Source organism: Epinephelus fuscoguttatus, linkage group LG22, assembly GCF_011397635.1.
Source record: "Epinephelus fuscoguttatus linkage group LG22, E.fuscoguttatus.final_Chr_v1".
Lineage (NCBI taxonomy): Eukaryota > Metazoa > Chordata > Actinopteri > Perciformes > Serranidae > Epinephelus > Epinephelus fuscoguttatus.
The window spans coordinates 18,009,792-18,023,888 of record NC_064773.1 but is presented as its reverse complement, the minus strand read 5'-3'; the positions used below and the strand labels follow the sequence as shown (position 1 = coordinate 18,023,888).

The following is a 14,097-nucleotide window of genomic DNA, read 5'->3' as shown; positions in this document are numbered from 1 at the left end:
TTAAGTTTTTTGAGCATCACATCCCCCCTGCAAAATACGATACGATATACTTTGACTCCTTTCACCATTGGGATTTGATGCATTTAGCCAGATAACATTTCTTGCAGCTCAGCTGCCTAAGTCTTCTAGTGCACTTGCTCTATGGGCCCAATAATGCGGACAATCTGGGTAATTTCACATCATGGAAATCAAGCTTTTTTGACTTCATGCACCACTGAACAACTTTCATAGAAATTAACATGGCCCTGCTACCATTAGCATCACTGAGCTAGCTGAAGTTACAGCTCAGCCAAGGAGGAAGTCCCTAATATTTACATTGTGGGCTTTCACAAGCATTAAAATAGTTCCTATATGAAACTACTCACAACAAGGTCTGTGGATTATCTTGAGTACCTGGGTCATGATTTCTGGAAAGAGACATTGTTGTTGAGTTTTTCAAATGTATTTATTTGGTGCTTTGAGCACCACAAGCTGAGTGCCATCTAGTTCCATTATATTGGAGAGAAGGCAGACATCTCTACGGCTGATATCTCCAACACTCAGCAACTCACACCAAAACAGTCTAGACTGATAAATAGCACTACAGGTACGAGGAGAAATATGTATTCTTGATTTTAAGGTGAACTGTACTTCTGTTGGCTACAGGAAACTTCCACCATATGACAACTCTCCTCTTCCAGAAATATATTTTTAAATTCATATCAGACCAAGTAAGGCAGTAGCATAAACCTCTTATGTCTGAACTAAGTATTGGTTCATTTAATTTTGTAAGATGAAGAATGTGTCATTTCTTCCTTCAGTGGTCTCCCTTTAAGTGTTTTTCCTCTTAGTCTGAACCTAAAAAGTAGCGTTTACTGAATGTCTGACAGGTCTTGTATCATCAATGGGCACTGCTGGTTTTGAAAGATTGCACAAAACTATATTGATCCTTGCTGGGAAAACTGCAGAGGCAAACAGCGATAGCAAATAGAGAGACTGAGTATAAATGTCACTGACAACATTTGCAACACTAGGATGTATCAAGTAGATACATATAAATGATAAGAATACTTTGTGGTGAACATAAAAAATAAAAACATGCCTTTCAAAGCAGCGGACAAATTTTAAAAGCAGTCTAAATAAATTGAGTAAACTCAGTCATCAGTCTCCACCTGACCTTTGACCTACTGGAGAATCAACACTTCAGACACTCCCGGTCAAACATACTGGCACTGAATGTGTGCTTGACCCCTGACTATGAGCCAAGAGACAACCCCACCAAAGATACACGCCAACCTGTCGGCCCTGTTTACACTTGGTATTGACATGCGTCCTGGGTCATTGGATCACAAGTAGACAGCTCTAAGTACAGGTGTGGATGCACCAGTTGCGTTCTCTATTCGTGGTGAGATCCGATCACTCAGACCACATTTGGAGGTGGTCCGGGCCACATGTGGCCGCATTCTTTCAGCAGGTAAGGCTAACAGGCTGGCTTACTTCTTGCTCCAAAAAACAAGATGGTGATGACGAAAATGCCAAATTTGAGGCTTCAAAACGAGAGTCCACAAACCATAGGTGATGTCACGGTAGCTATGTCCATTATTGGGGCAGTGTATGATGGGAACAGACAGACATGGAGTTGACGACGTGTGAGCAGATCACCCAAGACACATGTTAATACCAGGTGTAAACAGGCTCCCTGTTTTACACCACTGATAAAGTAGTAACTGTTTTTTGAAGACCAATATTGATATTATAGAAATTCCCGTCAGCAAATATTTAGTTTAGCTTTCAAACTTGATCATTTTAAATGTTAAAAATGGGTAGAAATAAAACCTTTAAACGTTTTTTAAGATATCATGTACATCATATTATCTTTTTTTTTTAATTAAAAACCCTGATGTATCAGTGAATTATAGCTTTTGTCTCATGGGGGGTAAAGATGACGGGATTGTGATACATTTTTTTCATTTTCTGAGACCACCACCCACCCCACAAAATGCAGTTTCCAAAAGACGTGAGTGATGCTGTCTCTAGGAATGATGGGAAAAGCCTCACGCTGACAACGAGCAAACAAACACTAAAGGTTTTTAATTTCAGGCCAAGCCTCCTGTCGACAGCTCGAACAAATGAAAGCAAAGAAAGGAATGAGGACGGGGGGGAAACTGGGAAGAGAAAGACTAACACGACACAGCGCTAATCGAGCCTCTTTCTTTAAAAAGAAGAAATATCTCCCTCCTTTTGTTGATGCTGAGGGCTCTTTGTAGAGACCTAATCTGATAACAGGGTGTGAGTGTTTTCATAAGTTAACCCCGACACTATTTACTGAGACCCAGAGCCGCCAAATGGTGTTTGTGAAACCTGCTGTGCTACATTGAGTCTCACTAAGGGGAGTAACACTTCCAAACAAATGTTTCATCTTGTACTGATTACTGGCCTACATCTCTATTGAATTTTCAATAGCTTCTCTGGGAACGAACGTTTGGACCGCCGCAGTTTATATGTTGGCTGGAATGTCATTGCAATTAACTCATACTTTCTTCATGTGTGCCAGTCATTAATGAGTACAATATGGCCGGTGCCTCCACATGCGATGAATTCAATCTTGGCTTTTTCCTCATGTGGATCCAGGATTCAGGGACTATAAACTCCAACAAAGTATACAGACAGATGAAAATGCTCATGGACAAACGTAAAGGCATTTTGTGTGTTAACCATTCACCAGAAAACCTAATTTTGCATCTCTGTAATTAAAAAGAGGTCTTCTACGTTTCCAGCCTGGTGTCTGACAATCAAAACGCCCAACACCGTCACACACAGTGAACCCTGCGAGCGTGTTCTGGCAGGCACTGTTGTGCAAACAGTGCTGCTTTTTAGAACAACTGAGCTGTCGAATATTTATTGTTTGGTTAAGGTTTCAGTGAGAAATTACGACATCAGTCGGCGGCATAGGAGCAGCTCGGCAAGGGGGGGATTTCCCACTTTCCCCTCAGACCAGCACTGTCTGAGCCTGATCGAGTGTTGACGGATAGATTGTCTTTGGGCTGATTCACTTTGAAACTCAGCAGCCGTTAAAATATGAAAGTTATACTGATAGTTTTGTTTTGAAGCAGCTGATAAAAGATATTTTGTGCATTATTTGAGTTTTATTGTCAGAATTTTATTCTGGTCAGAGTGGTGAAGCCTCAGACACCATTTAGACTAACACCGGACACTACATCTCTCAGCTGCGATCAGACTCATGAAATGTCCACTCATTAAAAGGCTCATCTTGTGGTCATTTTTCTGTCTGTTGTTGTCAGTATATGAGAAAGTGCTAAACACAACAGATATGGTGGAGTTAGTGGTACTAATACCTCTTTTGAATGAACTGTGTGCACGAATTGCACCCAAGCAGCAACTTCCTGGGCTGAAAAATGAAGCCAGCGTGGTAGTAACAAAAACTGCAGTTCCTCTAATGGCCACTTGAGGCTGAGCCCAAGTCAATTCTCATTGACACCCATGTTACCCAACTTTATAGCAGAAATAAACATCTTTACAGAAAACGGTTTTCGTCTTCAATGCTTATTTCCCAGTTTATGACAACTGTATGGAGTTGGATTTTTTTAACCCATTTAAATATCATAAAGGCTCAAAATTATGCTATTATAATGTTGCTTAGATAATGTAACCATGGGGCCACCCGAGATAAACAGAGTGCAGTTGTAGCCATAGCTGTCGCTATTTGAATGTGTTTTCAGTTCATGAAAGTTAATTTTAATGTTTTGGTTGCCTGAAAAGGTATTGTTCAGCATTTAGTGAAACTGAAAGACTCTCTAGGTTCAGTGTCTCCCATAAGTTTTATTTTAATGGTTTTAAGCCTGTTTTTGTTAGCAAAAATTAGCATTAACATTGTTACAGTTAACCATGTATAGTGTAAATGCAGCATGCTAACCATGCTAGCAGTTAGCTTTAGTGTTAGCTACACCCTCTTGAATAAATATGGTCAAGTCTGGCTACAAAAATCTAATGTGGCGAAGGAAAAAAATGCCAAACTGGAGTCCACAAACCAATGATTAACGTCTATGGCTATTATTTTTATACAGTCTATGATTGTACTGTTTGCGACAAAGCTTAGCTAGCCAGCTAGCTCAGAGAACTGTTGTGACTGACAGTTGCTCACATCTACCCAGCTGCCTAGTGTTATGATAGCTTTATTGGTAGTGTAATGAATGTCTTTGTGGGTGTGGTTTAGGAAGGTGGTAGGAGGCAGGGTCAGCACTGAGGTCACACTTGGGGTTGGTGGTAATGACTCATTAGCCTCTATTAGCCACACCTGGAGGGAGAGCAGGAGAGGCCTTAAAGCTGACCGGGCACGCCATGAGATAGGGAGACTGAGAAAGTGTTTGACACGGTACCACGAATTACCATGTAAACACACATTCACTCTAAACAACCATGAAAAAGACCGAGCTGGCCAACTGGGCCAATTGAACAGCACCTGAGAGGTGTCCAGCGCAGTCGCCCAGTCCGAGTGACCTGGTCACGAGCAGCAAGAGCAATGGCCTGCTCAACACACACACACACCCCAGATAGGAGAGGTGACACACTTTAGTTGATGAGGTTTACCAGCCAGGTTTAGCATAGCAACATAACACTAGTCTGTTAGCAGTTAGCTTGCTTGTCTTAGTTCACAAGGTGTACAAGCCAGGTTTAGCATAGCAACATAACACGAGCCTGTTAGCGGTTAGCTTGCTAGTCTTAGTTCACAAGGTGTACAAGCCAGGTTTAGCATAGCAACATAACACAAGCCTGTTAGCGGTTAGCTTGCTAGTCTTAGTTCACAAGGTGTACAAGCCAGGTTTAGCATAGCAACATAACACAAGCCTGTTAGTGGTTAGCTTGCTAGTCTTAGTTGATGAGATTTATGAGCCAGGTTTAGCATAGCAACATAACACTAGCCTGTTAGCGGTTAGCTTGCTGGTCTTGATTGGTGAGGTTTATGAGCCAGGTTTAGCATAATATAACACTAGCTTGTTAGCAGTTAGCTTGCTTTTGTCTTAGTTGACGAGGTGCACAAGCTAGGTTTAGCATAGCATCACACAGGCCTATTAGCGGTTAGCTTCCTAGTCTTAATTGATGAGGTTTACAAGCCAGGTAGCAACATCACACTAGCCTGTTAGCGATTAGCTTACTTTCTGCTGTTGTCAGCTAATCAATCCTCATGCACTCATCAATCATCCACCCGCCACCCACCCGCCGTAATTAGCTTCTAAAACTTAGAGACCCGCACCCAACCCGCACCAAACATTAAACAATTAAAAGATTATAAGCTTTCGAATGTGGTCACATTTCTAATGTAAAAATTACACTAGCCTAGTATTGTTTGCTCTGTTGCAATAATAAAAGTCTTTGAAGTAAGTCAAGTCCTCATGTGCCCTGTTTTACGGAGTGTGCGGTCCACCCGCAATCCACCCGAAATTAATCACAATGTTAATTTATATTGGCCCATGTCGCAAATATATCCACAAGATTTGCATCTCGTACAAAGTCAACGGTAAGATGCATTTAGATCCAAATTTGCCCAGGCAGACTCATCCAGGCGAGTTACAATATCACAATTAACTACATAACAACATAAAGAATATTATTTTAAGCTGATTAAGATGTTCCAAAATCAAACTACAAAAACAGAATAATAGTAACTTGTGTAGACACCTTTTCAGTTGTTGAAGTCTGGGATTCATTAACTTTTTAAGTTCACTTGATTAAATAGCTGCACAAAATAATACAAATTTCAGGCAGAGAGAAACTTCATATCAAAGCAGAGCATCATGACTGATATTTAATGGCCCCATATATCAGTCTAACTCTCCAAAAAAAAGTGCTGAGAAATACAAAAATAATCCCTCACAGGCTTTAATATGTCATGTGCTTGCGGAGCCCACCCAGAATAGTGACTGCAGCCATTTGTCTTTTTTCATAAGCTATTTTATCATCTGCTCTGTTGTGCTGAAAACGTACACACGTCCTCCCACACTGACTCAGCGAGCTCCAGATGGAAAACGAAGCCATCTTTCTCTCAGCGCCAGGACGGGCATCTTTGCACTTTTCTCATAACAAAGATTTTCAAATGTTTTCCAGACTGGATGGCAGCAGCCGCTGTGTGGCGACTGCATCAGCGTCTTGGATAATGTCTTGGCACCGTCAGTTCAGTTTCTGAAACATAAATAAGGCTGTTAGAAGTTCTGCCTCGCAGGCAGGCGGACGGGGGCTCCAGCTAGCCTCCTCCTCTTGTTGTCTATGGAGTCCCCTCCCTTGGTCAGGAAAGGGGACATTCACATGCTCTTGTTTGCTGAAAATAGCCGGATGTTTTGACGGCGTGGCTTCATTTAAAGTTTTTAAGCTGTCAAGCCTTATAGCCCCATAATACTACTATGATGGTCCTGTCCAGACTTAAAGTGTGTCTCCAGGGTAATATATGTGATTTATGGGGCTATAAACTCCAGTCACAGTAAAGCATTAATGAAAAGTGTTGTCCAATACGTGTGTGTCATTGCAGAGTATAAAAAAGACCCTCAAAGTGAAATTAATAATCATTTTAAAGGAGAGCAAAAGAAGAAATAATGTTTAAATAGAAAGCTTGAAAGTCAAGGTAAAGGTAGGAAAGAGAAAAGGGGACAGAAAGAGAAGGAGGAGAAGGAGGAGAGAAGGCCTGCAGAGGCTACGTCTATCCTGGCCTGAATTACTATCATTATTGTAATGACTCTGTAATGTTTTCTTTCCTGGACCAGTAATTGTTACCAAGCCCGCTGTTCAGAGGTGCAGGTGGACAAATTGCTGCCGAGCATTACTTTCCATCGCAGCCAGGGGAACATAATCATTTCCTCCATCCAGGCTTCGAACTGGACTTTTCCCTCTCGTAATCGAACTGTTGCCGTTCGTGGCTATTTCAGTCACCAAACAACAATGAAGTCACATTTTTAGGCACAAGTACAAAAAATCTGAGAGATTGCATGCTTCCCTTATTCTCATTTTCAGGTTCATACTTGTATTTTGGGTTTATACTAGAACATGTTTGCATGTTTTAATGGACAAAATCCTCATGCTGTCTGTGCTGAAACATCTGTATTCACACTCTGTCTGAAATGCTCTGTTTTAGCACCTGTCTCTTTAAGCCCCTTCCCAAAAAAAAGCCCAGTTTTGGTCAGTGTTTCAGGATCTCCTGTATATTGGCAATTCTGCACCATCATTGCAGGTAGGGAATGACTGTGACAGAGAACAGCAGTGTTGTCTACTGTGAAAAATCATCAGTAAAAGCTTCTAAACACAACTGCACATGTTCCAGCAGGAATATGATCAGAAATCAGGGAGACATTTACAAGACTGGCAAACAGGTTTACATGTTTTCTGAAATTAGCATGTAGCTACATGTATGTTAGCAATGCAAATGCACCTGTTCTCATTCCTAAGTCATCAAATACTAACACATTTTCACTCTGACCTTGTCATATATCAGTGTTCGGTCATGGACTTTCCACGTTCAGAAACAATGTGAAAGGTACCCTGGGTACGTTGACTGTTGACGTTCTGGGACATGCCTGTTACATGCATTGTCTTCTTTCAAAATACACTTGCATTTTCACAGGAAATTTAACGTTTACATACAGTCTTTTTCAAAATAAATGCACTACGTCAGTACCATAACACAAACTGATGTTTGTTTTTTTTTCTTCCAACAATGAATGCACCTGGTTCGGTTTCAGAAAAAAAGAACAGGGTTTGGCTTTATAATCTTACGGGATACAGACACTGCTCTCCCGGGTTAAAGTCTGTGTTTGTTGGACCCATCCACCACCCCTACTCAGACTTTTGTTACCTTAACTTTCGTTCTTGACCCACCGCGTTTCTCCCTGACACCACCGAGCGCCATTGAACTATAATAGCGACCAGCCGCATATCGTGCAGACGTTGAAGGACGGCTTTTTTACAGTCACTGCTCAAGTGCCGGATTTCGAGGACTTCGGAGTGAGACTGGGTTGCAAATACTGCTGCTTTGTCAGTGATTTCGGAGTCAGACACTAAAGCTACCTTTCGCGGCAGTATAATATGCCACAGGGCCTATTTCGGCTGTACGATAGGTGGACGGATGGCATTAGTTCACAACGCGGCTGGACAGCACTGGTCAAGTTGGTATGATATGCCGCTGGATGGTGTCAGTTGGAAATACTGCCAGTAACAACATAGTATAAAGAGCGAGAAAGTCTCCATCGGGCAAGTGAGAGGGATAATAGATGGGTCTGACAAACCCCAGACTTTCATCTGGGAGACTGGTGTTCTCCCATATGAATGTAGAGCCAAACTATGATGTATTTTCTGAACCTAACATGCTTTTGTTAATGTCCCATCCGGAACGTTAACAGCAGACGCCTAAGGATACCTAGCATGTGATATGTAGGTGCTAAAGTCCACTAACAAAGCAGCAATATGTGACGATTTGGGATGAGAGCGTGTTGCAAGAATCACCAATAAAGGCTTCTAAACACAACCAGACACATTACAGCAGAAATATGATCTCAAATCAGGTTGAAATTTACAACATCTGCAACCAAGTTTACATGTTTCCATAGTTTCTTTCTAAAATCTACACAATCATAACAGATCCTTTATTTGAGGGAATGTGGAAAGAATGCAGACTTGTGCCATTTTCCACTTTCTCCAGCTCTCCACATGAGCCACAGTTGTGTTGTATCTGCATGTATTGACCCTTTTAAACTTCCACGGTCCATATAACCCATATGAACCCCCGCCCACCACCACCTGTGGCAAACTGTCCATGACTCTTAAAACCAGCCAGATGTTGCTTTAAGTCTGGGATTCCTAGGCGGTTTCATGACAGCGACTCGCAGGATGAAGCAAATTAGTTCACTCATGTGAGAGAATTTGTAAGAAGATAGGACTGTAATTAATCTACGTCCAAATGATATCTCATTAAACTAACCTAATTAGTAGAATAACGGAAAGATTAAGATGTTTTGCAGGTGCTGTAAAGGACTGTTTTTTTAACCTGTTACAAAGAAAAAAATCTCCATGTTTCTAATAAAATGCTCTCATTTTATTGTCTTCCACTGATTTTAGAGTGTTCCTACATTACCCAGAATGCCTGTCAACTACCCCCCAGGGAACATGTCTGGACTTGTTGCACTCAGCGTTTTAAGGAGTAGGAGGAGGAAATGATGGCAGCCACACCACACACATCAGTAGAGCAAGATGCTTGTGAGTAAAAAATAGTTGCTGTGTCACGTCTCCTCGCTCAGAATTCCACCTGTCTTGTGGTTGCATTGCATTTCGGTTTATTTTATGCCACAGCAAAATGATGGGTTTCGTAAGAAGCTTTCTAAAACCTGACATTAACTGTTGATGCTTTAGATTGCTGAAGCATTTTATACTGTGGTCAAAAATGATCTGACTTTTCTGAACTAAAAAGAAAATTATCTCACAATTCTGAGAAGTTTTCATGCAATTAATCAGTTCTTGTTTTCCTGAATTAAAGAGATAATAATCTGTATTATAAGCTGCAGGGTTTTGTGTCTGTGTCCTGTCTCTAGGTGTCGCACTCCTCCCCTCCTCACTGTGCACAGAGTGGTTGAGTGCACCTGTGATTAATCTACTTATTAGAAAAGGGCTAGACTCACAAGTCAGTCTCTAGACGCTTTGCTTAACTAAAGACTGATGACTTTCTCCCTGATTTTGTGTTTAGATGGGCGGATACAATTTCAGAGTTTAAAAAAACTCCCTACATGGCAGAACCAATAGTAAATCTGCAGGTCCTTTGGTGGCTCGCTGAACTCTTGTGCTTGTAAACATAGTCCCACTAGAAACACGTGTAGCGGTACAAAATTGCTCAGCCGTGCTCGCAGAAAACGCAGTCAAAGTTAGTGGGTGTTTGTCGTGTTTGCGGCGACACATTCTCGCCAACTAAAAGAAACAAACATAATCTTTTACAAGGCCATGACTCATCCGTCTGGCTGGACTATAACGTTAGAGGGAATCGCCTTGTTGTTTACAAATACTTCCAGGTAGAAAACCAGCAGAGCTTTTAGCTATATATATAGCCTATGTATTACATTTTTCACATCACTGTATCACCGTTTGGACTAATCCGATGTTTGTAAAGTCTATAAACACATTAATTGAACAAACATCACTATTTCTGTGTGCACGTTTAGCTGGGCTAACTGTTAGTTGTTAGCCCTGTTAGCCGTTAGCGGTGTCTGTAATAGGTAATAACTCATTAAACGGTCCGTGAAAAAAATATCTTTATATCTTATCTTAGTTACAACATGATTGAGCTAGCAAAGCAGTTTTGTGTTGCTATGTGTGGTATTTATTCAGTTTTGGGAAATCACAATGTCTAGAAAGCATCTGTGGCTGCAGCTGACAGGGACAGCTAACAGCAGCAGCAAAGCTAACATCAGGACGTCATCTGTTAAAAGCCTCCCGTTGTTGGATACGACATGAAACTACTCCAGTTAGCTCAATCATGTTGTAACTAAGACATCCGCTAGAAAACATATTTTCTTCACAGATGAGCACACATTTGATAAAACAGAGTTTAATCTCTCGGCATCCATTTTCAAGCTGTGTGTTTGTTTCCTTGCGGACGAGAAAAGGAGGAGCGCACATTTCCAAGAAGGCGTGTCCTTTTCAAAAATGCAAGAGGCGTTGCTTTGTTGCTGGCCGTTTTCGCCGGTGTGTTAAACACACTTTAGAAAGGAGTGTCCCCAGACTATCAGAAGGCGGAGATCTCTGATTGTCTGGTGGCGAGACTAGAAAAGGGCTGGCTAAAAGGAGCTGAGAGGTGACCGGTAGGTGCCAGAGAGAGGATGTCTGTTGGTTGAAGATGTAGTTAACTGCAGCTGAATGGTGGCTTGAGCTTGTGCTGCAGCAAAGCTTCCCTCCTTTGTTGTGGAAAGTGGGTTTCAGTTGTAAGTTGTAAACATTTGATTTTTTTATTTTTAATAAATTCCTTTCTTTTGCTTACATTAAGGTTCCCATCATTCTTTATTACAGTTTATATTTATTGCTACTCCCCTCATCCTTTGGGCTTAATCTGGGAAGGTAACAATATTGTGAATTCTTGTTTTATACATTAAAGGGAAACTTTAATGGATGCTTTTCACCATGTTTTTGTGTCTTTGTGACTAATAAACAACACAAGGAAAGTCTTCCTGATTGAACTTTCACTAAGCTTCACAAGCAAAGAAACAAGTTTTATTTAGTTTTACTTTTGATTCATGGTTTCACATTTAAGTCTATTTAAATATCTGTTTATCCAGTCGGAAAGCGACGCTGGCAGCACTACGGTGAAACTGAACCGACGGTGCAGCACCGCAGATAGGAGAGATTCTGTGTTGCTGGGACAGACATCTCTCGAACAAAGTTAATTTTCTCCTGATTTGTCTTTCTGAATAATGCCATTTTATTGTCAGAATGTTTGATAAATATGTGGCCTGGGTTCAACATTTACATTTAGTGGCCATGAGGTGAAAGAAGTGGTCATAATATGTGCTCACACTCACTATTCCTATTGGTATGAATAGAGTCAGGGCCACCGCTACTCTCCTAAAGGGAACCTAAGGGTGCTTTCAGATTTAGAGTTCAGTTGCCTTGTCTGAATCAGGGACTAATTTTGTTCCTAAGTTGCCTAATCACCTAGAGGTGATTCGTGTTCTCACGGCAGCATTTACAAGCGGACCAGATCAAATGCCTTGCACGAGAAAGCTGCTCTTGATTGGTCAGAATTTCCATGCGGGAAAAATCCAGGAAGTCAACAAAACGTTGAAGAAGAGTACACTTGCAAGATAAATGTGACACTTTCTAATGTCACAATGGAGGGACAGCTACGCAGGTTGATTTTAGCGCTGCTCATCGTGGACTATATTGCTGTCATTGTTCATTTTAGTCAAACCATACAGTTTGAAAACGAGGCGCGGCTCCAACTAGAAAACAATGTTTTGATGCATTGGATGTGCTGAATGTGCATATTAAGGCAGTACAGGAGGAGGTGCACATTAATAATCCTCCAGGACTGTAACATGCTCATGTTTAACCCAAACAATGTGTCATATGACTGTAGTTGGTTCAGATCGAGGTCTGAACACGTTCTCACCACAAACAAACCGCACCAGGGTTTGTCTGTAACCGGTCCGAGACCACCTCTTCAAGAAGGTCTCGGCCCTGTTGTTTTGGTGCACACCCGAGAATGGAAAAATAGGGTCCATTTTTTAAAAAATATGTAAGTTTCCCTTTAACAAGATTAGTATCTCGTTAATCCAGGACAAGAGCAGTTGTTGTTTTTTTTTTTCAAGAAAAGAGATGATAATCTTGTTAATGCAGAAAAATAGAACAGATTGTTTTCCTTAGGCTTCCATAGGACTAAATACATTGGATACAGAACGCAGTGTTATCCAGTGTCTCCGGAGAATTTGCTGCGTGCTGCATTCCATTTTCAGACATTAATGTGACTGTTTTTTTCCCACCAGCGACTTTCTTTTCAGTCCCAGATGGTCCTGCGTTGAGTCCTTTAAAGTCCTCGCAGGCGAACATACATCAAACGGCGAATTCCACATCTTCTGAAAGTGTTGTAATTACCAGCGTGAAAGCAGCACATATGTGGCGCACACTGCATCAATCATACAGTAACACCTGATTTTAATCGCCTCGCCGTGGCTGCACTGATCGTTTTGACACCCACAAAATAGCTGAGAGCTAACTGCCTGGAAGAGGAAAAGTGGGATATTAAAAACTATAATTTTCAGAGGGAAGGCATGACAGCCACCAGCTCTCATTGTTTTTATGGAATGACAAAACACCCTCACATGAGTACATTCTTATAATGCTTTTATGGTTTGAAAAATGGGCGGTGGCAGCATATGGAAACATGTCTTTAGTCAACACCACAAATAAAAACATGAAATGTAATTTAGCTATAGGGAGACGTTCTGCATTCTCAGACTGCACCACAGTGAAATGATTTCAACCATCGTTAATGTGTAAATTGTGGCGTTTCTGTGCTACACTTCCCAGAAATCACCTGTCGACATCATATTTATATTAATGTAAATCCACTATTCAGTCTCCTTGTGGCTTTGTTTTGATCTTTGCCAACTCCAGTGGGAAATGATTAGCTTTTTAGCCTCTCAGTAGTTGATAAATTGATATTGAGACCAGTGAGAGTGAATCAAAACAGTAAAAATGTTGGTCATAAAACCAAAACAACAAGCTAAACGACACTAAAATTCTCCGTCAAGCTGAGGGGATAATGTATCCCCATTCAACAGTTTGTATATCAATCAAATAATTGCCCAACAAACTGTAATATAGGGTGTATAGGACCCATCCCCAGTGTAAAATCTGTATGTGGGATGCTAATTTGTCCTGCAGGGGGTCACTGTATTGTCAAGGGTGTCTGTCAATATAGGTAGAATCCATTAATTGAGGGATAGGTGTTGCTACAGGGGGAACCACACAAAGTTTTTTGACAGCAACGGAGGGCCACATCAAGTCAGGTGTACACTGATCAATGTAGTGGTGAAAATTTGTACCTTTGAACGGTTTATGGACACAGATTTGTGGATGTTTGCAGGTTTTTCATGGACGACTACAGCAGTGATAAATAAATGATGCATCAAAGAACAAAAAGAAGTGGACTCTTTGTTTTCACCTGATGACCAGCGGTCGGGTAGGTCAGGCGAGCGCATCAATTAGTAAGTAGCCTGTCTATGCAGCCCCTCATTGGTCATGTGATTGCAGCTATCCCAATTACGTGGCCTGCAGAGTCAAGCGTTAATTCTTGTCACTACAAGTGAACCCTTTTACATTAAATATGGTATTTTCATCCATTGTTTTCTGGGTTTGACTATGTTTTTCTTGTTCTCTTGTTGCTTCGTTTGTGGGATAAGTGCCATATGTGGTTCACAGGCTGTTGTCAATTATTCAGAAACACACCCACAGCTGATTAACTCCCTCACATCTGTGCACACCTGTGAAATAGGTGGGGCAGCCTCTATTTAAGCTCAGTGTTGGAAGAAATGGTGTTGAACACTCCTGATGAAGGTACAGGAGGACTGAGAAGTT

General features: G+C 41.2%; 1 protein-coding gene across 2 annotated transcripts in view; it reads left to right on the top strand.

Moving 5' to 3' along the window:
* Nucleotides 1–1,368: 1,368 nt before the first annotated feature.
* Nucleotides 1,369–14,097, top strand: part of rpap3 (RNA polymerase II associated protein 3) — a 46,108-nt gene continuing 33,379 nt past the window's right edge. The window contains exons 1-2 of one of the 2 annotated variants that reach the window (XM_049566340.1): nt 1,369–1,453; nt 9,097–9,234. In XM_049566340.1, coding sequence (XP_049422297.1) covers nt 9,192–9,234 — 43 coding nt within the window. In that variant the 5' untranslated portion in view covers nt 1,369–1,453; nt 9,097–9,191. The remainder of the gene's footprint in view (nt 1,454–9,096; nt 9,235–14,097) is intronic. The other variant, XM_049566339.1, reaches the window with a different exon arrangement.